Below are 24,636 nucleotides of genomic sequence, written 5' to 3'. Positions count from 1 at the left end.
GATTAAGGCTAGTATATTGCATATAGTACTTCAATGGGCTACTGGTGTAAATAGGCCGCAGCACTGATTTGGCCTATGGAGTCTGTGTCTCTATGTGGCAGTCTGTGTCATAAGAATCTTGGACTTAAAGCGGAGTTCCACTCATCCTATCAAAAAATAAAAGTCAGCATCTACAAAAACTGTAGCTGCTGACTTTTAAAAAACAGCTACTTACCTGTCCCTCGGTCCTGTGGTGTGTCCCCTGCAGCCCGTTTCACCTGCTGTCCTGGATTCCAGGAGGTCGGCATCTTCAGTGTGAGCACCCGGCTGTGACTGCTTGTGGCTTCACAGCCGGGTGCCCACTGCGCATGCGCGAGAAGAGTTGCGCTTCATGAATGGCCCTGTAGTCTTCTGGGACCTGTCACATGTCCCAGAAGACTACGGGCAGGGAAGGAGGGAGGACACCTTCAGTTTCCGATCGCCTAGGCGGTCCAACTACTACCTGTCAAATTCGGGCACCCGCTCCCCCCCACCCCCCAAAAGTGCCAATCCTTAATGGGGAGCGGGGGAGCAGTCCTTAAAGCGGAACGTCCCCTTTTGGGTGGAGCTCCGCTTTAAGTAACTGGCAACAACAACAACTGAACTTATAACATGTGGTGGTGTGGTATGGATTAGGAACCCTCTCACCTGGACCTTCAAAGTACTGGTGCAAAATGATGGCCTTAATGTTGGGGGGCCCCCTTTCTTGCTGTCCTCCCATGAAGATAGTGGTGCCGATGACCAAATCTTCTTGCATGTAGGATCGACTGTCCTGTCTCTCAGTACGATCAATGACCTGGAAATTCCCTTCTCCGCCCTCCAGTTCAATCTGATCCAGCCTGAGGATTCCTGGATCAGCACTCCTCTCTCACAACCATCCTGCCTCTCTCCCTTCTCTTCAGCTGTACTTTGTCATAGACTTCTTTTGTATCTTGAGGGTGTGGTGTACTTTCTAAAAGCACACCAAACCTGCAGGATATAATAGAGGTCTATGGCTCAGTGCAGGTAACCCAAACCTGCAGATCAGTTCGAAAGCAGCATATTTGTTAACCCTTTTATAGGTGCTAATATGTCCATTGCAAAAGTACAGTTTATGTGTTGATTAGAAACCTGACCTTGTTTTACTCTGTATCCAGGCTGCTAGAAAGGTCCCAGGTGAAGTGCAATTGGTATCACTACACCTGGAACAGGAGCTGGTGCTACAGAGGAAGCATTGACTGATGTAACTCCTACTGCTTCCTCTGCTGCCAGCACCAGCTTGATGCATTCTGATGCTCTGGGATGGCAGGTTGACAAGCCCAGATTATGATCAACAGGTTACCGAACCCAAGCATGCGCTTTCCTTCTTTGTGGCCATGGGCCATGGTCAAGCACCCCTGATTTGGAAGGAATGCAGATAAGCAGAATTTTGTGTGCGGGGTCTCAGAATCCCCAGTTGTGCACATGAGCAGACACTGGGATCCCATAGATTGATGCTCTTGTTAACCTCTTCCCCACCCAGTCTTGATATCCCTTAATGCCTAGGAGAGTGGGAAAGACTGTCTGATTACCTGAACACTGGGATTCACTGTTAGAGTGGTCACATGATCGGGAGCCTGCCCTGATGGCTCCCGATCTTTACTAAAGACAAAGCTATCTTCGACAGCTCGGTCACTGTAATGGGAATGAGCAGTGAGTGCACACTTAGCAAAGAAACCTCAGCCATTCATGGACACAAATTGCTAATCAGCCAATGACATGGCAGCGTCTCAATGCATTTAGGCATGTAGACGTGGTGAAGACATTCTGCTGAAGTTCAAATCGAGTGTCTGAATGGGGAAGAAAGGGGATTTAAGTGATTTTGAACATGGCATGATTGTTGGTGCCAGACAGGCTGGTCTAAGTGTTTAAAAAACTGCTGATCTACTGGGATTTTCACGCACAACCATCTCTAGGGTTTAATGAGAATGGTTCGAAAAAGAGAAAATATTCAGTGAGCGGCAGTTGTGTGGACGAAAATGCCTTGCTGAGGTCAGAAGCAAATGGGCAGACTGGTTGCTGCGACATTCAGATGGTAGGGTCAGAATTTGGCGTAAACAACATGAAAGCATGGATCCATCTTGTCTTCTATCAACGGTTCAGGCTGGTGGTGTAATGGTGCGGGAGATATTTTCTTGGCACTAGCAAGGTAGACCTAATAAAGTGACCGGTGAGTGTATGTGTGGCCTCTGGGTGTTACAACCCACCCTCTTTGCCACCACATATATGTGTTACCTGGGTGAATTTTCATTTGAATGCATACATTTGAGGATTCAAATAGAAAATGCAGCACTGGGCTAAAAATCCGTCATTTTGCTTGTTTTACCTGCCTTTGCAACACACCTCATTAGGTCCTGCAAGGCCAAAGAAACACAATGCAATGCAGATAAAATGCAGCCTCTGAACTGTAATCTACACTATTCTGGTTAAAAAAAAAAAAGAAGAACCTGCTGATGCCCATATACACAAGAAATAAGGCAGGGATTATATAGAACGTCAATTCCACCAAACGCTCACTGTGCTCATAGCAACCTTTTCTTTGCATTGCCAAGGAAATAGCTGTTGTAATGTAATACACAGATCAGATTTGCAAAACATCATGAGTGCGTATAGGGACAGGCACAGAGATTTTCTAACTAGCAAACACATCTGAACACTTGTATGTACATAAGTAATTATTCCGAAAATTGAATCTTAACCATGCAATGAATCATTTGTATATTTAACAGCCAGATATAGTCTATATATTGATCCCTGTCCATCACATGCACACCTGTGCTCATTAGCCAAAGCTAAAAGCAGTCATGTGACAGCACTTAAAAAAAAAACAGACTTGAAACATTGACGTATAAATCAAAATAATTAAAGTCTCATTGCCGGCCAATATTTATGTTGTTAAGTAATGACTGTGAGTGGTCAGGGAACAGCCCTAAGCCTCCAAATAGCGGTTGTTATGGAGCCTGCTAATGTCAGCTGGGAGCCAATGCAAATTGAAGTGGAAGGGAAACACAGCAAGCGCTTGTGGGACCGTTGTCTTCCAGGAGTTGTGTGGTCTGCCTGGCTGCTTCAGAGAACCCTCACTGTGATGAAGTGTTTACCCAGCTATGCTTAAGTATACTACGAGGATGTAGGCCATTATTACATGGTGTTAGATTAAGGGTATCTCATTCTTTTTATTTTTTTATTATGAAGAAGCAAAATAATCTCACTTTTTGGACGATCTCTTTCTAAGGTCAGATTTTCACTCAGAGATCCTCAACACAAAGAAAAATATGTTTTATTGCTATTGTTAGTCCAATAAATGTAAGCTCAGCTAGTTTGTCTATAGCAGTGGTCTCCAAACTGTGGATGCGGCCCTTTGCCTGCTTTTATCCGGCCCTTGGGGCAATATTTCATCCTTTGACACCAACACTGAGGCATAAATTCCCCCACTGACAGCAACAAAGGGGCACAATTCCTCTGAATGACACCAATGATGGGACACAGTTTTTTCCAATGACACCAATGATGGGGCACAATTCCTCCCAGTGAAACCAAAAATGAGGAACAATTCCTCTCACTGACACCAAAGGTGGGGTAATATTTACTCCCACTGACATCTACTTACGATGGCCACAATTCGGCCCTCCTAAAGTCTGAAGAAAAGTAAGCTGGCCCTTTGTTTAGAAAGTTTAGAGACCCCTGGTTTATAGCTTTGAACACAGTATACACAATATAGTAGTATACAACGTAAAGAGGAGCTAAACTCTGCAAGGACACTAAAGGGAGGCAGAGGGCAAAAAACAAAAATCATTCCCTGCTACAAAGAAATGAAATGCAAGATTTGGATTTAGGTAAATTGTAATAAAGTCATACTTTACCTATTTTTAGAGCTTCTCTGACTGATTACTTACATTTGGTAAAAGTCATTCACGATGCACTTCTGTTCTGACAAGCATAATAGTAGGGATCACTTCAAATTCTATAACACATGTCTTAGGCCAGCATATGCCTGTTTACCCATATGAAAGAAAAATATATTTGAAACATATTTTAAAAATATTCGTCCCAAATATATTGACATATATTTGAAATGCTACAATTTTGGCCATATTCAATATATTTCAAAATATATTTTTATATATATATATATATATATATATATAGATAGATAGATATAATATATCTATCTATATATATATATATATATCTATATATAGATATATATATATATATACTGTATGTTGAAATGCGTTTTTATTACAAGATATATGAAAAATATTTTGAAAAATACGTTTCAAATATACTGTATGTCTTTAAAAATACAAATCTACATTTTTGGAATGCATTTACAAATATATGTAAAATATATGTTAACATTACTTCTTTATATTTTAAAAAAAATCTGAAGAATATATTTAAAAAATATTTTTTTCATATCTTTTGTGATAAAAACGCATTTCATCATGCAGTGTATATATATATATATATATATATATATATATATATATTTATTGAAATATATTTTTAAATATATTGAATATGGCCAACATTGTAGCATTTCAAATATATGTCAATATATTTGGCAAGAATATTTTTAAATTATATTTCAAATATATTTTTCTTCCATTCGGGTAGGGTCATGGCTGTTACCTTTATGGTCTTCTGACCAGGAGTATAGCAGTTTGGCTACAATTGGTTAGCTTTATATTGGACACCCAAGAGAATAAATAATAATAAACAGGAGTATTACATTACCCTTGTACATTAGCAGGTGGGGTGGCATTGGGGCATTTTGAGAGTACACTGGGTGGCAGACTGGCAGGGTATCATACGAGCCACTGTGGCAAAATAAAGGAGTGGAATATTCACATGGATATGGCCATACAGAGACATATGAAGAGGTAATAATAGAATATTTGAACACCTGACCAGGGAGATACCTGCACAGACTCCAACAAAGTTACAGCTGTTCTTGGACCCTCATAGGTATTTATTAAGACTACATTCCAAAGTTCTAAAATCAAGATGAAAATATAATCTAGATCTAGATAGCTTGGGGCATCCATCTACTGATAGTAACTCAAAGGCTAGGTTTTCACTGATGCAGTGACAATTGATGCAATTTCACAGTGTGATTTGTGTTTTGACAGGTGCAAATTTAAAGTGATTTGTGAGGAGACTGGGCATAGCCGGAGATAAAATTTACACTGTACCTGCATTATTCTCACACAGGACCTTTTTGTTTTAACCAAATCAAACTTGCACCACATAGATGTGAATGGTCTTCATAGAAAACAATGTATTTTCAGATGACATGCGAATCTATTCCTTTCAGATTGCATCTGATCTGCATAAGATTTACATCAGTGTGAACTAGGACTCAAGATTTGATTTACTAAATGCGAATAAGCTGTTCACTTTGCAGGGGAAGTTACACTTTGCAAGATAATTTGTTCCTAGAGTTTTGCAAAGAATACCCAATCATTTGCAAGGAATATAGTAAAAAAGTATTTTTGCTTGTGCATGATTGGATGATGGAAGTCAACAGAGCTTCTCCTCTTTCACTAAGTTCTGGGGAGAATTCTCTTAAAAAGTGAACAGTCTTTTTGCTTTTAGTAAATCAACCCCTATTTAGCTCTGTATGCCTATGAATGTTACATTTTTACAGTTGTGAATGCTGTACAAATTAACTGGTGGAAGCAAGTCGAATCAAATATTAAAGAGCTTTTGCTTCCAGTTACTTTGCCATAAGGTCACTCATACGAAATTGTTATGTTTTACCCAGATGCAGAATCAGAAGGATTTTCAAAGTGTGTCTTATCACATGATTCTTTAATATGCAATTTCCTTCTCTGAGAACTAGAGTGGGAGCTGTTTGGACCAAGGAACATTTTTACTGGCTCATATTCAGGACTCTAGAATATAAAAACACCAGCAATAATAGAGACCTAATTATTGGGGCAGCTGTACAGGTTTAGTGGTAGGGTGAAACTACCAACACACAGCAGATGTTCCCTGGGTGAGTCGGGATGAGTGGAGTGACTTTGGTTAAATATATCTCATCTTTGGTGCTATTTCAGCAAAGTAAAACGTCTAAATGATCATTTAGTACTTTAGGTGAAGTCTATTTTGGGGCAAAAAAAATACTCTTTTTCTTTTTGGCATTTAGAGACTGTGTTTTTTAAGAGTATATTTAAGGTAGTTTTGTTTTTATTTATTTTGCCTTTTTTAGTAGTCTTTGTATTTGTGTTTTTTTCCTTTATTTTGTGTATTTGTTTGTTATTGTATAATGTCAGTTTAAATATTTTTTTATGCCTGTTTGTTTCTATTTTTGAATAAAATATAAATAAATAGGGCTAATGAGGGTTTGTTATAAAAGTGCAGGTCCATCAGGAGCCTTATTGCATCCCTAAAAAACACTTTAAGTTCACATTTTCCATTGATGCCAATGCATTTGGCCATAGAGTTATTGGTGAAATATTTAGATTTTCTCCAAAATTTCAAAGAAGGGAAAACACACAATTTCGCTCACGCCCATGGAGAGGTCTACATTGAAAAATATCATACCTAATTGGAATGTTTCTTGAAATAATGGCATTTAAACCTTATCTATCTATTTATCCAGTTGTTGTATCTGATCCTTGGCGATTGCATGGACCGTCACTTGTGACTTTTTCCATGAATTCTCGTAGCAATAATTTTACAGGGTAGGTTGCCAGGTCTTTCCCCAACCTCTACCATGCAGGAGATCCTGCATGGCCAGGGATGAAACTAGGACAATTTAGACAGGAGCCAATTAACCTACCAGCATATCTTTGGAGTTTAGGAGGAAACCCATGCAAACACAGCGAGAACATGCAAACTCCATGCAAGAGGTGCCATGGTCAGGAATCGAACCCATGACCCATTTACTGCATGGCAGATGTGCTAACCACTAATCCACTGCGCCACCCCTATTTAAACCTTATAACATATATCTATAATCTGAAATATATAATCAATAAAGATATAATGGCCCCATTCACACTTGTGAATGGTGTCATTTGTGATTACCTTTGGGACACTCAGCAGGGATCTATGTAATCATTCATGCAGTGATTACCTGTGCATGATTGGCCCTGAATGCAGACTGTCTGATCATCTGCAGGGAGTCGCTGTATGAGTGATTACATGCGAACAGTCTCAAACAGCTGTGGGCACTGTCAGGCTCCTATTGCTTTCAGTGGGGCTTGCCGCCTGTACCTGTTTGTAGGATCTCAGCTGAGTCTCCTGTGGGTAATCGCAAACACACATGTGAATGAGGCCTTAATTTACAAAATTGTTTGAAAATTATTTCAGTCACTTGGTTAGTGTGCATCTGTGTATATAGCAGATAATAAATCATTATGTGATAATTCTGTTGTCTAAGTGTTGTAATTCAAGGTTATTAAACGTTAAAGATAGCTCAGATGGTATGCAGGGCTTCGTAGAATGGAAGTTCAGTTGTCAGATGGTGCAATAACACGGGTTCCAGCACTATGCATGATTAATGACTTTCCACTTCTTAAAGGTTAACGTTGTTTTTGATTTTAGTCAAATTGTCCTCGGGCCTCTCTCCCTAAACAAGCAGTGGGGCACCACATTTCTTTAATTCAGCAAATCTGTTTCCTGCATAGCTGAGTAGATTTCTCATATTAACAGGGCTTCCATTGTCATTCCTCTTGTCTGTTATCCAAAGAGGAAAAGAGTGACTAGCAATGTTTCTTTTAAGAACATTTACAACTGACTGTGAATGGTTCCCTGGGGCATTGCTTCCATTAAGTTCTTTACAAAGAAATGTGATTTCCAAGAAAGTTCAGGTCTTGCAACTTGAGCTGCCAGGGATGGATTTGACATAGCGTACCATCCATTGCAGAGCTCTGGCACAGGACAGGTTAATGTATGATGGAAACGCTTTTAGACTGAGATGGACGGTTTTGTCTAACATAGAAATTACATGGATTTTTGGTTTAATTACAGCATTTTGTTCTCTTCTATTCTGAATGGCTAATCTAAAGCTTGTTTTGTGTTATTTATATGTAAGAATAAAGTAAGCATTTTGAAAAGTGAATTCCAAGCCTATATAGACTCTTGAGCTCATTCAGTAAGGTAGTATAAAGAGAGACACAAATATTCGCAATTCAATAACCAGGAGCGACCAATCATCTTCCATTTTTCTTGCAGAGTTTCTGATGGCTTGTTGTGGTCAATATGACTGCTCTTTATCGCGTATTTTTATGTAAAAAATATTTTTTTGTTCTGTTCTTTTTTTTCATTTTGGATCCAGAATTAAAACAGGGCTTGTAAGAAATAATCAATGCAAGAGGTGTGCAATCTCTTTGGATGTATGTTAAATCAAAACCTGTTTTTCTTTCATTTTTGATAAGAGTGAGTTAGGGTTAAAATGGAATTTCCTCTCTTCCTCCTCCCCCCTCCTCTTCAACTTTTAGCACATTATTTTTTGGATGGGGGGAGTAGGTCCCTAGTTTGGACAAGTACTTTCCACTTCTGCTTGGATCACCTGGGCGATCCGAGTGGATGATTTCCCCCCACATACAAGTCCCAGGAGGCTGCAGGACCATTCACAGGGCACAACGTGACTTGCGCGTGCCAGCAAAGAACCGGCCCTGGTGAGGACAGTGCTGGGTCTCTGAACAGGTGAGTGTCTGTTTATTAAAAGTCAGCAGCTACAGTTTTTTTAGCTGCTGGCTTTTAATTTTTGGAAAGCTAGCTGAAGAACCACTTTAAAGTGTCACTAAACCCACAACAGTAAATTCAGTCTATATATGCAGTAAAGCATGCTTGTTATAATCACTGAGGAACCTAGGGGGTTAATCCTCTGTGTTTTGTAAAAAGGCTGTTTGATCTTGTCTTCTCTGATCTTCCACTTCTTCTACTGTCTCCAATCCATCTGCTGATAGAATAGAGCCTTGGGGGCAAGCTGCATATGCACAGTTTGGCGTGTATTGCTAGAGAGGTTTTTTTTCTTGGAAGAGTGCATGTGATCAGCACAGGGCCAATCAGCACTGTCCAGACAGAGGGTCAGCGGTCCTGCAGCCTCATAGGACAGTCAGGGGAGAATGAAAACTCCTCCTACAGACTTTAACTAGTACTAGGCTGGACATTGATAGAAGCCACAAAACTGCTATTTACTGCTGATGAGAAAAGGTATCTAGCAATTTATATTTACTAAAATAATTGCATTTCCATGTTATGTGTACTGTGGGAGACCAGATATAGTGAATGCAGGGTCCTGGGTTTAGTAACACTTTAAGACCCCTGTCAGATTTATTTTGCTGTTTGTCCTGTTACAGAGATTTTACTTTAATTCCCATCTCAAAAACACAGCGGAAAGAAGAGAGCTGTTCAGAATAAGGGAACAAAAACCAAAAAAAAAGAAAAAGGGAATATCTCCTCTTCTCCTCTCCTCATATCAAACATGTTGGAATGTCCATCATCAGAGCAAAGGGCCTGAGTACCAAAGATAATGATCATCGGGACCAACCGAGAGGGTGAATGCTTACAGTGGAGACACTGAAATCAATAAATACCTGCCAGGTTTTCTAACCCTGATTTACCCCCAGTTCACATCTATGCGGCCGTGCGAGCCGCGTTTTGCACGGGCACGAGAACCCGTTCATTTGAATGGACTCCTGTGCCCGTGACACACAGGGAAGAAGTCCCTGAACTTCTTCCGAAAACGCAGCCCACACGGGAACCTCGGTTCCCAGTACGGTTGTGTTTTCCAGTGCGGGCGGCATGCCATTAGAATTAATGGCACTCGCCTGCAGGTCTGCATTTCTCTGTGCAGGTGGTCGGCTGCACAGATTTTTGTGCAGATCCGCAGCAGTGCCACCCGCACATATGTGAACCTAGGTTAAAGCCTGTTCACAGTAGTGAGTCGCACAGAATCGCATGCCAAGGGAAATCACATTGTTTTCAACGGTGCTCGTCCACGTCAATGCGACTCTTTTGTTGTGAATCCAGTGTGATTTTGTCTCCATGGAATATACAAGTTACATCAAAGTTGCATCCAAGTAGCACTACGTAATTGCACTGTAAGTCGGATCAAAATCATATTGCAGCAGTGTGGATCTAGCCTTATTCTTTCGAAATCGAAGAAAAAAAGTTGTGGCTTTACATATAATTGGAAGCCGAATTAAACCTCTGCCGTAATTTCTTTTTAAATGAGCCACAGGAGCTTTTTGCTGTAGTTTTCTAGTATGCACAGCATATTGGAACACTCTGGCAGTCCCTAGCAAGTGATCCCCTCCAGCGGTGCGCTGTCAGCGTTCCAGTAAGTCTCAGGCACTGCCTCTCAGTCTTCCCTTCGGGTTCTAGCTCTTCTGCCTCTTGGTTGACGGGGGGGGGAGCAATGACATCACTCCTGTGCATGCACACGGGAATCACATAATCACAGCAGAGAGCAGCGCTGTAAATGTATGCTGTTCTGCGAATGTATGACTTGGTGTACATAACCATTGACAGGCAGGGAGAAAGGTTTATGAGAGAAGAGACAGGGTTTCTTCTGTTACAACATTCCTACTTGTCAGCATTTATTTTAGGTTTAATTCTACTTTAAGGGCCAGATCACACCATGCCCCGAGCTGAATCACAGAGGAATGTTCTGTGCGTTCCTGTACGCTTCATCTGCGGCTCTGTGCGGTGCAATTTCAAGCCCATTCATTCGAATGGGCTGAAATTGCACAGCATCAAAAGTAGTGCATTCACTACTTTTTGAAACACACGGCAACCGCATTGCATGTTTTTTTCTACCATGCGATTTGGTGCGGGGAAACGCAATGCATTTGCGACCTGCGTTTGGGGTGTCGTTAACTTTTAACTGACCCCTGCAGCAGATCACAAGGGCATTGTGATCGGATTGCGGTGCGGGGAAGCCACACAGGACCTCTGCTCTCCTGCACCACATTCTAGTGTGAACGAGCCCTAAGGGCCAATTCACACTGACGTGTGCTAAAATGTATGGAAAATAGATGTACATTTCCATACAATTTAGTTAAGTGCTGACATCCATTAACATCCATTTTGACATTTGTTGACATGCATTTTAGCGCGCGTTAAAGCATACTGCATTTTCACAGGATAACCTGTACATTGCATTGACATCTGCTTACATCCTCTTGCATCCGCTTACATCACAACATGCATTTTAGTGCAACTCAAGTCAACTCAGCGTTATAGTGTGAATAGGACTCATTGGAAATGATTGTTTTTCAGATGTCCTGCTAAAACGCAGATCAACGCACTGGTGTGAATTGGCCCTTAGTAAAAAGTTTGTACTCTGTAATAAATTTTCAGATTTTTGAGATAGCCAGAGCTTCCAGATATGATATCACAATTACATTGATAACTCGGGCTCAGGAAAATGGAATGCCAAGGCACAGGAACATATAACAAAAAAAGAAAGAAAAGTTGAGCTCTGCTGCTCTTTGTGATTAGGTACCACTTTGTCATTCACTGATGAGGTAAACTGATGGACCAAAAGACAGGTTATGTCTAAGTTCATAGGTTAGGCAACTCCTTCACATTCTTTCTATTAGCTATATTTATTATTTGGAATTAGGCCCCTTTTTACTCTCCAAAGTATATTGATAGTCCATTTTTTAAGTTTTGGAATTTTTTTTATTTTTGTTTTTTTTTTCTGTCTGTGTCCCATTAGGCAGATATTCTTTCACTTCCTGGCTCTAGACACAACAAAAAATTAGAGGAAATATCTAAAAATGAAGGTAAATCTTCTGAGCAGAACAAGAGTCCCCATTAGATGGTTTCTTCTCTCAATGGCTTACCAATAGCCTTAACAGCTTAGGCAGCTGCTATGGGGTCTAGCCATAGAAGGGGGGCTTTTGATGCAAATTAAACAGGAAAATCTGTGTGCATGTGAGTATAACACATATCCATCACTGAATAATTGAGTATTGTTGGGGTTGCTGTTGATGCTAACCCTATACCCAATGTGATCTTTCCAGTCGAGAACAGCTTGATGTCAGACGCACAGGAGGTTACTTCAAAATTGTTGTTGCTAGTTACAGATCCCACGTTTTTGGCTATGGAGAGATGAGAATCTATTTAACTGTCTTACTAGTGTGGATGTATTCCATCTTCTCCTGGTCATTCCAGCCAGCACTGTCATTTATTTATTACAGGTTCTTATATAGCACCATCAATATACACAGTGCTTTACATATATATATATATTGTACATTCACATCAGGGGTGTACAATCTAAGGTCCCTAACTCACATTCATACATACACATACTATGGACAATTTAGACAGGATCCAATTAACCTACCAGCATGTCTTTGGAGTGTGGGAGGAAACCAGAGTACCCAGAGGAAACCCACACAGGCACAGGGAGAACATGCAAACTCCAGGCAGGTGGTACCATGGTTGGAATTTGAACCAACAACCCTAGTACTGCCAGGAGGAAGTGCTAACCATTTAGCCACTGTGCTGCCCCATCAAGTCTAGTGCAGTCTTCCTCAGGCTATAAAATCTTCCAGTGTGTCTTCTCAGGTAAAAACTAACAAGATAGCTATTTGTAGTTAATCAAAAAAGCCAAAAAGTATTAGGGTTATAGAGTAATTGTGTGCAGGAGTACTAACAATTAAGTTATTATATACTATTTTGTGATATTCATCATTATTATTGCCATTCCATCTCTACTACAATTCTACCAGACCAACCTCTTTTAGCACTTGCTTATTGTGGTGGTGTAGGGTGGTCTTTTTCAAACCTGGCATGCCTGCTAGGCTCTTCACGGGTGCCTTGATAAATTGCCTAAAATTGCCCAAAATTGTGTGAAGGCCAGTGGGTGGATCAAGTCTGACTTTTTGTTACACAAGGCCACAGGTTTTCATTGTGTAGCATTACAACCTGGGGCACCTTGTGGGCCAGCCGCCGGCATCCTAACAACTGATGATGATGTCATCAATGGATAAGGAGGACATTGGTCGCCTGTCCGAAATGCTGGAATTCTAGTCAGTACCAAGGATTATTTGCTTTGCAAAAATAAATCACCTCTGATGTTTGGTGTTCTACGTGTATGGATGCTGCTGCAACATGTAAAACTGTTTTTTACATTTTAGAATGGGGTGTCTTGTGCAGAATTTTAAAGTGTGCTTTGACTGAAAAAAGGTTAAGAGACACTGGTGTAGGGGGTGAGAGGTCTTAGAATTTACACTGAGGCCCTGAAATGCTAATAAAGATGAGGAAGCTACTGAGGACAGAGTCATGAACTGGAAAATCAAGGTGACAAGTGATTCTGGGGTAAAGACATACTTGGAGCTGAACTCTGGGGAACAAAAAAAATACTCTTGCAATTGAGCTCCCTTCACACTGCAAGAGTTCAAAGAGAAGTTTGGGATTAAAAAAAAATTATACTCACCTAGGTGGATGCAGCATCTGTCCACTGCTGACACTAACACTGAGAACTGAGAGATCAAAGACCTCTGATCGCTCAGTTCTCAGTCTTCAGTGAGTAGTCTGTCAGTCACTGGCTCTCTGCTCTGCCCCTTCCAGAGCGGCAGGCTGTGGAGGGGATGGGAGCAGCTGGCTCAGGCTCTCAGCAGCTCTCTGAAAGGCTGAGCCAGCTGCTGTTTCAGGCATCTGGGTGGATCCCGATATTAGAGTTGTGCAGGCCATAGTCGGGGAGAAAAACGGCCGTTTTTTTTAACAAAAAAATGAAAAATCGGTCGTTCAATAGGCCGACGTTACCACCAACAGTAAAAAAACGGCCGATTTTATTCCCGTCTACGGCCAGCATTTAATTACTTCTGTCCCTGCAGAGTGTCCCGCTATTATATTTGACATTAAAAAGTATTGCGGTTGCAACATTGTATCTATTTGTATCCATTTCGGATACAGATGGGTTTTTTTTCCGGATACAAATAGACACAGTACATTGTTGCAACCGCAATACTTTTTCATGTCAAATATAATAGCGGACTGGAATTCTTCTTCTTTCTCTTCTTCCTCTTCTTCTCCTTTCTCTTCTTCTTCTTCTTTTTCTTCTTCTTTTACTTCTTCTCCTTCTTCTTTTTCTGCTTCTTCTTCTTCTTTTTCTTTTTTTTCTTCTTTTCCTTCTTTTTCTTGCAGGTCATGGCTCATGCGCAGATTTTTTATCGGTAAAAAAAATCGGCCGATTTGCCCATCATTGCCGCGAAAATCGTCCGATCTTCTTCTTCTTTCTCTTCTTCTTTCTCTTCTTCTTCTTTCTCTTCTTCTTTCTCTTCTTTCTTTTCTTCTTCTTTCTTTTCTTCTTATTTTATTTCTTCTTCTTCTTTTGCTTCTTCTTCTTTTTCTTTTTTTCTTCTTCTTTTTCTTCTTTTTCTTGCAGGTCATGGCTCATGCGCTGATTTTTTATCGGTAAAAAGATCGGCCGATTTGCCCATCATTGCCGCGATAATCGGCCAATCGGCAAATTCGGCCAATTTTTTTCCAACTTTACCGATCAAAAATATCTGACAAAATCCAGAAAAATGGCCGAAAAATTAACCCATTAACAGTGCGAAAAAAAAATCGGCTGATTTTCGACCGATCTATGGCCTGCATTGGGACCCCTCCAGAGTCTGGTCTGGAGTGATGTCAGCCAACATGGGCTGAATACGGGTCGCAGGAGTACAGAACAAAGTGCACTCCTGTGATTCCCAGGAGAAGTAGGTCCAAATGAACTTTGGCCCTACTTCTCCTCTTAACTGGTTTTTTTCACTAGAGTACCAGCTTAAAGCACTTTTACTTTCCTTATCCCTCGCTCCCACAGGGGCCTCCATGCGACCCATTCTCCAAAACCTCTTTTCTTGGTGCACCAGCCCGCAGTCCTGCATTGGTAATAATGACATCACAGCTGTGGCCATCAGCCGGGGCACCAAAGAGAGGATGCTGCAGGGGACCAAAGTCCTCCATTGTAAGGGAGGATGTCAAGGGTCTGCTCACAACCTTGAATGTCGAAAAGAAAAGTTGAGCACTGGCTGCCAAGGAGGGGTGAGGTGTAAAGTAGGTAAAAATCCATGTCCCTGCTACCCTAGACAAAAAGGAGCATGTAACCCTTGCGGTGCAGGGAAAACCCTCTGCAAGGGTAATTTTTTCAGAGCTAGGCTTTTATGTCCTAATAATTTTTCAAAAACATTTCAAAATAATAATAAATATATGTCAAAGTAGATTCTGAATTGTTTTTTTTCCTTTGTCAAGTTGCAGCAAGAACTTCTAGCAATGAAACAAAAACAAGAGATCTTGGAACGGGAGAAAGAGCACAAAATGGAACAACAGAGACAGGAACAAGAAGCAGAAAGGCATCGCCGTGAGCAACAGCTGTCTCACCCTCGCAGCAAGGACAGAGCAAAAGAGCGTAAGAATGCAACAACATTTATGCTTGTACATGTGTCATGACAGTATGATCTGCCATTGGAGCCAAAGCAATAGGAATCAGCAAGGTTTGGCAATAATGTATCCTGTCCTGTAGGTGTCACTTTTGCATTGGCTTTGGTGGTATAGCCAAAGAGTTCCATATTTAGGTAAGTGTGGATAACTCTGCTTAGATAGTCAAATCTATTACCATGCTACTTGCCTTAGATGAGTCCTAGTTAGGGCTCATTTATGCTTGCAATGCCTGTGAAAAACGATGCACAGTGGATTGCTTTTCACAAAGTGGCAATTGGACAGCTGACAGGAGTTCAGGAGGTGATACTGTCACCTCCTGAATGCTTCTTTTTCTTTTAGACATCCAAATTGGCTTTTTCAATGGGAATACTGCACCACAATTGCTAGCCTAGCATTTGGCTCATGGTTGCAGTGTGGCCCCCCACATATCATTTTTGCTGAGCCACAACACAAAACTCTGCATCTGTGACATGTTTACACCTCCATATGGCTGCCTTTTCAGCTTAGGATGTGGGAGGTTGAAGGGTGGTAGAAATGTGGTTCAACCCCCTATATTTTCCTCCACCCAAAACAGCAGGTGTCAACTAGGCCTTAGAGTATATGTAAACAATATCAATTCATATTTGTTCACCTTTAACCAGATAAGTATACTCAAAGCATTTTGATATATCTGTATGATAATTTAAACAATTACCTATTGATAATGTCAGAAATTCAGTGCTGCCCTATGTCCTCTGCATTCCATAGTGTTATCTTAAAGAGTAATCCACCCTGCCCAGTTCACCGCTGTGAACTAAAAAATACTTCCCTCATATAGTATGGAAATGAAGAGAGGGGTGGGTGTTCCGTAGGAAGGAAGAGGAGAACTTTCCAAAGTGAGAGGGACTCCCTTCCTGGACAGTTGGCACATGAGCGTATCCCCACTGGAAGTTTTTCACCTTCTGTTCCTGTAACAACTGTAAACTGTATTTCCTATCATTTTCTATGCCAGTGACTATGGTCACCGGAACAGATAGAGAGTGTGCATTTTCCTAGTGGGGACAAAGACAGCAACACAGACCTGACAGGGGCTCCAACCCTTCCCTACGACATCCAAAATAAAACAAAAAATGTTGACTTTAGATCTACTGCCCAGCCCCATGTCCCTATAAATGGGTTTTTATGCCCAGGATACAGGACGGACTTTCCAGTCATGTGACCACTATGATTGGCTGGCACAATGGTCACATGATTGGGAGTACACCCCCCACTGGCATCTGATCATAACTGGAGGCTGAGAGCTGTGTAAGTCAGCTCACTCACTATGCTAGGAACATGCAACACAGAAACCTTGGCTGTTCTTGGACTCATAGATGTGGCATGTAAGAGTTAAAGCCTATCCTCTTTTCCCCAGCATATATGCATTACGTGGGTGCCAAGAGATTAAACACCAACATGTGTATTCTATGGGCGTTCCAGTATAGAGAGCTATATGGATATAATGGTTAGTTTATGGGTAAGGATGGCTATCAAAGCTCAGATGTCTCTTCACTGATCCCCCAGCATTATTAATGATTCTTAGGTCCTGTTCCATGAAATGTACTAACACGTATGCCCCTGGAGGGTCATATTTACCTGCATGGGGATGCACGGGTGTTCTGTCTATCCCTATGCAAGCAGTTCTATTGATGTAAATTGGGAAGCAGAAGTTGCACAGGCACAGCCACTGCTACTAATTTGACATCTGTGTGGGTGCATGTCCCCGATTTCACAGTGTGCGTTCAAGGACATGTACCCACATGCCTGTGCATCCCTGTGCATCCCTGTGTGGGTAAACATGGCCCTCCATGGGTGTACACCCCATGTGAATGAGGTTTTCTGCACAAATCATTGAATGTTTGACTCTTTCACTCTTTAAGGATACACAGTCTTCTTCTAAGCATTTCTTCTTTTACATTTTTTCCCTAGTAGTCTTTCTCTTCCATATACCACATAACCTAATCAGACTGAGGAGTATTTATTACCTTTAAAACTCTGTGAATGGTAATTTACTCTGACAGCTGTAAAAGAGTATAAACAGGGAAATATCACTGACATTTCAGAGGAACGTCTATAAAATAACATGCTGTGGTCACTCAGATTGCAGCCATGGCAGATTTCCACCAACCGGGACAAAGCGTGTCCACTCCAACCTCAGAAATATGCTACTCACTTTGTAACCTCAAAATGATTGTTTGATTTGATTTTAATTTCTGTTTTCCCCCAACTCCAGTTTCTGTTTGCTCTTGTAATCAGTGTCCATTATGGAGTGTCACTAACAACTTAACATCCTTTATTCCCAGTCAGATGTAAATTCTTTGTGTCAGTTTGACCTTGCTGACACCTATCGGATTGCTTATAAAACATACTTTACTTTCCTTCATACTTGAGGTTGGCAAGGAATATATGTTGTAATAAAGCATTTTCCCCTATAATTCCAGTGATCTGTTCCTCACCAGTGTGTTTGTTTTTAAAACATACCTATGGAATATAAAATTGGTAAAAACTTTAAGATACTATAATGTACCTCCCTGTACAAAAAAAAAAATGTACCGACCTCTTATGGGCAGGGCTGTATTTACAATAATGGCACTAGTAGGCCTAGGGCGGTAGGGTTAATGTAGGCTGTACAAAAACTCAAAAGTAACAATTTTCTCCTACATTTGTTTCCGTCTTCTGTCTCTTTCCAGAGAATTGTGGCTACGCTCAACATGAAGCTGCAAGGGAAGGGTGACAGGGGATGTTGAGAGCAGTCAGAAGGCTCTTTATTGCTCAGGAAACTTCCATCTCTCCTTTCTCTTGCTTAATGTTTGGTAGTATTGAAAAGTAGTTCAGCATATAAAGAAAATGCTATGCTGCCCCCAGTGGATCATTCTAGGAGCATGTTTACTAAAATAATCACATGACATAAGGGGTGGAAATGGCATCATCATGTAGGTGAGCCTAGGCCAACATGATTGTTAGAGATGGCCTTGCTTACAGGGTGCCTTTCACCACTTTGGTTTTACTATGGGCAATCAAGAGCATGGAGGTAGGGAACACCTCTTCCAGTTGGGTACTGTAATCCTAGTTGTTACCAGGCCCGTAGTGTCATTTCCAGTGTTTACCATTCCTTGGATTCAGTAGAAGAGGGTATGGTGGCTCTAGTACTCTCATTAGGGTCACAGCTGAGGTTTTTTTTTACCATGCAACACTCTAGTCTAGTGAAGTTAAAGTTAAAGGACTGAGTGGAGAGGGATTAGACCACCTGTCAGCTTTTTATTGCAGTCTGTGCCCTCAGTTAGGCAGATTCACTCTATTTGTCATGTTACCATTTTCATTGCAAGTGAAAGTAAAAGAAAAAGTTTGGGTTGTCCCCAGAAAAGTAATAGAGGGGAAATCTTCCAATGAGAACACTAGTTCTGGTGACCCTGATGTCAACCAGGTATTCCCTCACTTTGGAGGAATTACCTTGCATTTGGAGGGATTCCCTCACTTTGGAGGGATTACCTTGCATTTTTGGTTTTGGTTATGGGGCAGGAAGTAAACGGAAATCTACCCAACAGGACATAGATTGAAAAAAAAAAGACTTAACAGGGGTTATAATCTTCCCTTATTCTCTTTAGTGCTATGTTAAAACATGGCATGGATTGAAAGAAACATTATACTGAATTCCAGCACACTGGGACTTGCCATCCATCTATCCAACATCATATTTGTCCACAGTGTAGTCTGGTTGGAGGTAGTGTTATGGACCTTGCTGGGCACTTTTCCAAATATTTGTGTACTTTTTCTTAATCTAGTGATATCATAACTGCGTTTTTCAGAGGTGAGCCTGAATGCACAATCTTTACTGCTTCCAGGCCCCACCAAGTTTTAGGGAAATGACAGCCAAAAATCGGAAAATCAAGGCTTATGTCTCCTGAGAACATACAGCAACCAAACCCTGACATATCACATACCTTGCCCAATTTGCACTGCCTCATTGGGTGAAAAACATCATTACATGAGGACAAAAGTACATCACTATTAGTAATTTCAATAGGGAAGTCACAGCACAAAAGGTATTTCCTCCTGGCAGTATTAATTAATAGAATTAGTAACTGTACCACTGTGCCTTTTCTCGTCTCTGCCACTGCGTTGCGGAAACCTTATAACATAGAAACTATATCAGTTTCTTTAATAAAGACTTGACTGCATGGCTTTAGATCCACTTTTACTTCCTAGTATTTTTTTTTATTACAAAAAAAAATATAAAAGAATGGGTAAGGGCTTTTGCACATGGGTGAAAAAAATGCCAAATTTGTAGCTGTTTAGCTTTTTTTTTTTTTAATTTACGGATCTGAACATAGGTGCATTGTTGTCTATGAGACAATGCACACAGCTACATAAAGATCTGTAATGCAGCGATGTGTTCAGACCATTAAAAAAAAATTGAAATGAAAAAAAAAGAGAACATTTTATGTTTGAGTGCAGTAATGTATATGCAAACACGTGTGTAAGCAAATATATATATATATATATATATATATATATATATATATACTGTAAGCATATATATGTAAATTGCAACACTGGCAGCTAGAAGAGGATGAAGAAGAAATGTACACATGTATACACATATGCACGCTTAAGTGCCTGTACACTCGTATACATAAGGTTGTGTGGACCTTTCTGCCAGCAAGATCCTGTATATAAATTGGGCAGCACAGTGGCTGAATGGTTAGCACTTCTGCCTGGCATTACTAGGGTTATTAGTTCAAATGCCAGCCACAGCGCCACCTGCCTGGAGTTTGCATGTTCTCCCTGTGCCTGCGTGGGTTTCCTCTGGGTATTCCGGTTTCCTCCCACACTCCAAAGAGATGCTGGTAGGTTAATTGGATCCTGTCTAAATTGGCCCTAGTATGAATATAAGTGATGCACCTTAGATTGTACACCCGTTGAGGGTTAGGGACAGATGTGAATGTGTAATATATATATAAAGCACTGCATAAATTGACAGCGCTATATAAGTACCTGTAATAATATTCAATTATTTTATCCATTTGCAAGAGCCTTAAATAAACTGGCAATGCAAATATTTAACCCTTTGTATCCGCTTTCAGGACATTGCCAGCAGACTGGATTTTACAAAATCTGATCACCCCTAAGCCCACTACTAATGCTAATAATGTTGATGAAGATTATTTTTACACATCTTTTGAGCACAGTTACAAACATCAGATCATTTTCGTGCCATGGGACTTTTCCGTAGACCCTTGTTCCAATGTTTCTTCCTAATGCAGATTATATTTCTGGGTGTATTTTTAGTAGATAGGATGCTCTGACTTCTACAGGCACAACAATTATCTCTTGTGTCTTCTTACCAACCTTGAACATTTTTAGATAGTTAAGAAATATCTGCAGGAAGTGTCACTGGAACCATAAAAGGATCTGAACCTGTTCTGTGGATAGTTGTTGAGATCTCTGTGTGCACACTAGAGGGAGACAAATACATTCACTTTACTTTATAGGTAAACATCTCTGGCTTGTTTTATTGTATTGTTTCTGTGAATTGAATCGTATCTTCTCAAACTGTCCATTTCTCCTAACTGTACAGCTTGGAGCTGTCCAAAAATTGATGCTTTTAGGAGTAAGTTTTAGGAATTAAACATTTGTCCCTGGAAAGGTTACTGATTTTCAGGACTGACCAAACTGCATGTTTGGTTACATTGTTGGCACCCTTAAAGTGTTGCTAAACTCAGGACCCTGCGTTCAATGTATCTGGTTTCCCACAGTACACAGAACATGGAAATGCAATTATTTTAGTAAATATAAACTGCTAAATACCTTTTCTCATTAGCAGTATATAGCTGTCTTGTGACTGCTATCAGTGTCCAGCAGAGCACTGGTTAAAGCTTGTAGGAGATGTTTTCATTCTCTCTTGATTGTCCTATGAGGTTGCAGGACCCCTGACCCTCTGTGTGGACAGTGCTGATTGGCCCTGTGCTGATCGCATGCATTCTCCCAAGAATGAAAAAATATTTAGCAATACACACAAAACTGAGCATGTGCAACTTGCCCCCAAGGCTCTGTTCTATCAGGAGAGAAGTCAGGGAGAGTGGAAGAAGGGTAGAATCAGAGAAGACAGGATTAAACATTCTTTTTACACAATGCAGAAGATTAATCCCTTAAGTTCCACAGTGAGTATAGCAAGCATGCTTTACTGCATATACAGACTGATTTTACTGTTGTGGGTTTAGTAACACTTTAAAGTGGTTCTTCAGCCAGGTTTCCAAAAATTAAAATTCAGCAGCTAAAAAAACCGTAGCTGCTGACTTTTAGTAAACAGACACTCACCTGTTCAGAGATCCAGCACTGTCCTCACCAGGGCCAGTTCTTTGCTGGTCTTCGGGTCCCCAGCAGTGGAATGTTAACTCCTTGTGGCATCACAGCTGCTCCCCATTGCACATGCTCAAGACTGATTTTACTGTTGTGGGTTTAGTAACACTTTAAAGTTTATTTAAAGTCACACTAAATTCTAGAGGGTGGCTACGTTCATTCTCCTTGCCACTCATTCCACTGTGTGTAGGAATTAAGCTACTACTCTCACTCTCACTCCCGAGCTGGACCAGTGACAGGGGCGGACTGACAACTCATGGGGCCCCCAGGCAATAGGGGATCATGGGGCCCCTGTGTCCTTGCCCATACTCAAAAAAGCCAATGAAAAAGGTACCAGGGGCATCTCATGGGGCCCCCTACTGGCCCCAGGAGATCATGGGGCCCCTGTGTCCTTGCCCAAAATCAAAAAAGCCTATGAAAAAGGTACCAGGGGCATCTCATGGGGCCCCCTACTGGCCCCAAGGGATCATGGGGCCCCTGTGTCCTTGCCCAAACTCAAAAAAGCCTATGAAAAAGGTACCAGGGGCATCTCATGGGGCCCCCTACTGACCCCAGGCCCTCCGGCAGTGCCTGAGTTTCCAAATGGTCAGTCCGCCCCTGACCAGGGACTATGAGATTTGTAGTGTGCATAGAGCATGATCACCATTAGCATACAATGCTAATTTCAAGCAAACAGGGGGAAAAAGAGAGGTTCAGGAACGTACGGAGGATGTTACAAGGGGGCTGAACAACACAGTAAGAAACCGTTTCATGAAACAGACTGTAGGACAATTACTTAGTGAATGTGTGGGGTAATATTTGTAGAATAACAATGCTATAATTCCAAGAACAAACATGCTCACTCATACAGCATTTGGGGACACCTACCTGCACAGATGTCATATTAGGACAAAGCAGCTGTGTGCATGCAGCCACTGCTTCCTAATAGACATCAATAGGACTGCCTGGACAGGGATGCTTGGAACACATGTGAATCCCCATGCAAGTAAATACGGCCATGCATAAGCGTACGATATAACATACCCTATGTGAACAAGGCCTAAGGCCCCTAGTTTGTGAACTGAGGAACTGTGTATTTATGTGGCTTGAGCCACCAGGTCCTCCATACAGGCAGCGCATTTAAGTCTATGGGGACATAGTGGCTGCATGGACACAAATGGACATTTCCATTCGACAGGCATGCAGGTGTAGGTGAGCAGCCCTCAATGCAGACATTGTGCGTTCAGGGTCACTCACACGTAACTGTACAGCTGTCAAATTAGGACATGACTGAGCCGCCTGCATGCAGCACCTGGAGGCTCAAGTCACATAAACACAAGGTACACTTACAGACCACAAGTCTCAATGTAAATGAAGGATACATGTAAAAGCAATAGGGAGACAAGGAAAAATTAAGAAACTAACTCAAGTGTGATAATTCCCATCTTACCATGCAACTATCTATATAGACCCTTACATGCCCTTTGACCTACGCACCCACATCCCACTCCAACCTGAGGTGTGACCCACTACTATTGGGTGAGAGTTCGACAATTAGCCAAATCCTTCCTGTTCTTTTCATTACCTTTGACTTTGTGCTTTGTGAATTAATATTGACTTTGTATGAGAGACTGAAACAATTTCGAATACATTTGCTCATTTTATGTTTGCCGTCTGCTCCCACTCCACCACGTAGGTGCAGCAGGTTTTTCATTTAGCAATCAATAAGCATGAACAGAGATTTAATTGACCTTAGGGGAGAGCATTTAATCCTTTTCCAACAGCTCGCACAATGCCTTGTGTGCTTTCAGAGTCACAATATTAATTTGAAATGCTGGCAGTAAGTAATTTCACATGTACCCTATGAGTAAACAAATAGTGTGGGAAGCAGAAATAAATTGTCACTTTTATAGGCCTTTCCCTCTGGCTGAGTGTGTGCTGTGCGGACCTGTTACCTAGGAACAAGCAAAATGGACTCACACTTCCTAAATCAAGTTTAACCCTCTCTGTGCCTAAGGGACACACCGTCCCATTAATATTTATTTATAGTGTTAGATGGCTGGTGTGAGAATTAAATAAAGTGTTCTACTTCTGTCCAGAGAACTGTTTTGTTCCTTTCAGTTTAATGCTTTAACGTGTTTTCTTTGCTCAATTGCCTTTCAGGAGCCGTGGCCAGCACCGAAGTCAAGCTTAAACTACAGGAATTCCTTCTGAGTAAATCTGCCACAAAAGAATCCTATACAAACGGAAACAGTCATTCCATAGGCCGCCACCCCAAGCTTTGGTACACGTATGTCATCAGGTTTTTGTCTTATATTGCTGCAAAGAACTCAGTTTTTGTGTGTAGCGGTTCCCCCGTAGGCTTAGGTCTTTCCATGCAATTGCCCAGCAGCCAGGCACACAGTCACAGTCACTCCTTTGGCTCAATGAACAGTCTAGGGGTATGCTTTTCTGAGTCTTTATTGTAGAGTTTGGACTTGGATAGGAATAGAGTAACTGTGGGATACTCCAATAACCTTTTGTAGCAATATGAGGACACTAAAATTCTTCTTCAGAACTGTGAGCTAAGTCCTTGTACAAATAGATGATAGACTGAGCTTTGTAGTAGCAACTTGAGGATATAAATACTCGTCTTAGAGATCTGAGCAGAGTTGTTTCTCTAGGAATTAAATAGACTAAGCTCTTTAGGACACCGGACACAATGGCCCCTTTGCACACATCTGACTCTATAGCACCAGAGGGGGGTTAAGCAGCACAAAGTCTCTATGATCTCTCACACCAGTCTGTACTCACTAATGTCCTTAGATAGTTTGTTGCCTCCTCCAAATATCTTCCAGGCACTTT

The 24,636-nt window shown here is 41.2% G+C and overlaps 1 protein-coding gene across 3 annotated transcripts in view; it reads left to right on the top strand.

The window, feature by feature from the left end:
• Positions 1–24,636, top strand: part of HDAC9 (histone deacetylase 9) — a 778,880-nt gene that overhangs the window by 501,877 nt on the left and 252,367 nt on the right. For all 3 annotated transcript variants that reach the window (XM_089673174.1, XM_089673175.1, XM_089673176.1), the window contains 2 exons: positions 15,247–15,403; positions 23,956–24,082. In XM_089673174.1, the coding sequence (XP_089529300.1) occupies positions 15,247–15,403; positions 23,956–24,082 (284 nt within the window). The remainder of the gene's footprint in view (positions 1–15,246; positions 15,404–23,955; positions 24,083–24,636) is intronic.

Source organism: Staurois parvus, unplaced genomic scaffold (genome assembly GCF_062004578.1).
Source record: "Staurois parvus isolate SC_StPar_1 unplaced genomic scaffold, SC_StPar_1.0 ptg000136l, whole genome shotgun sequence".
NCBI lineage: Eukaryota > Metazoa > Chordata > Amphibia > Anura > Ranidae > Staurois > Staurois parvus.
This window is presented reverse-complemented; position numbering and strand designations above follow the sequence as displayed.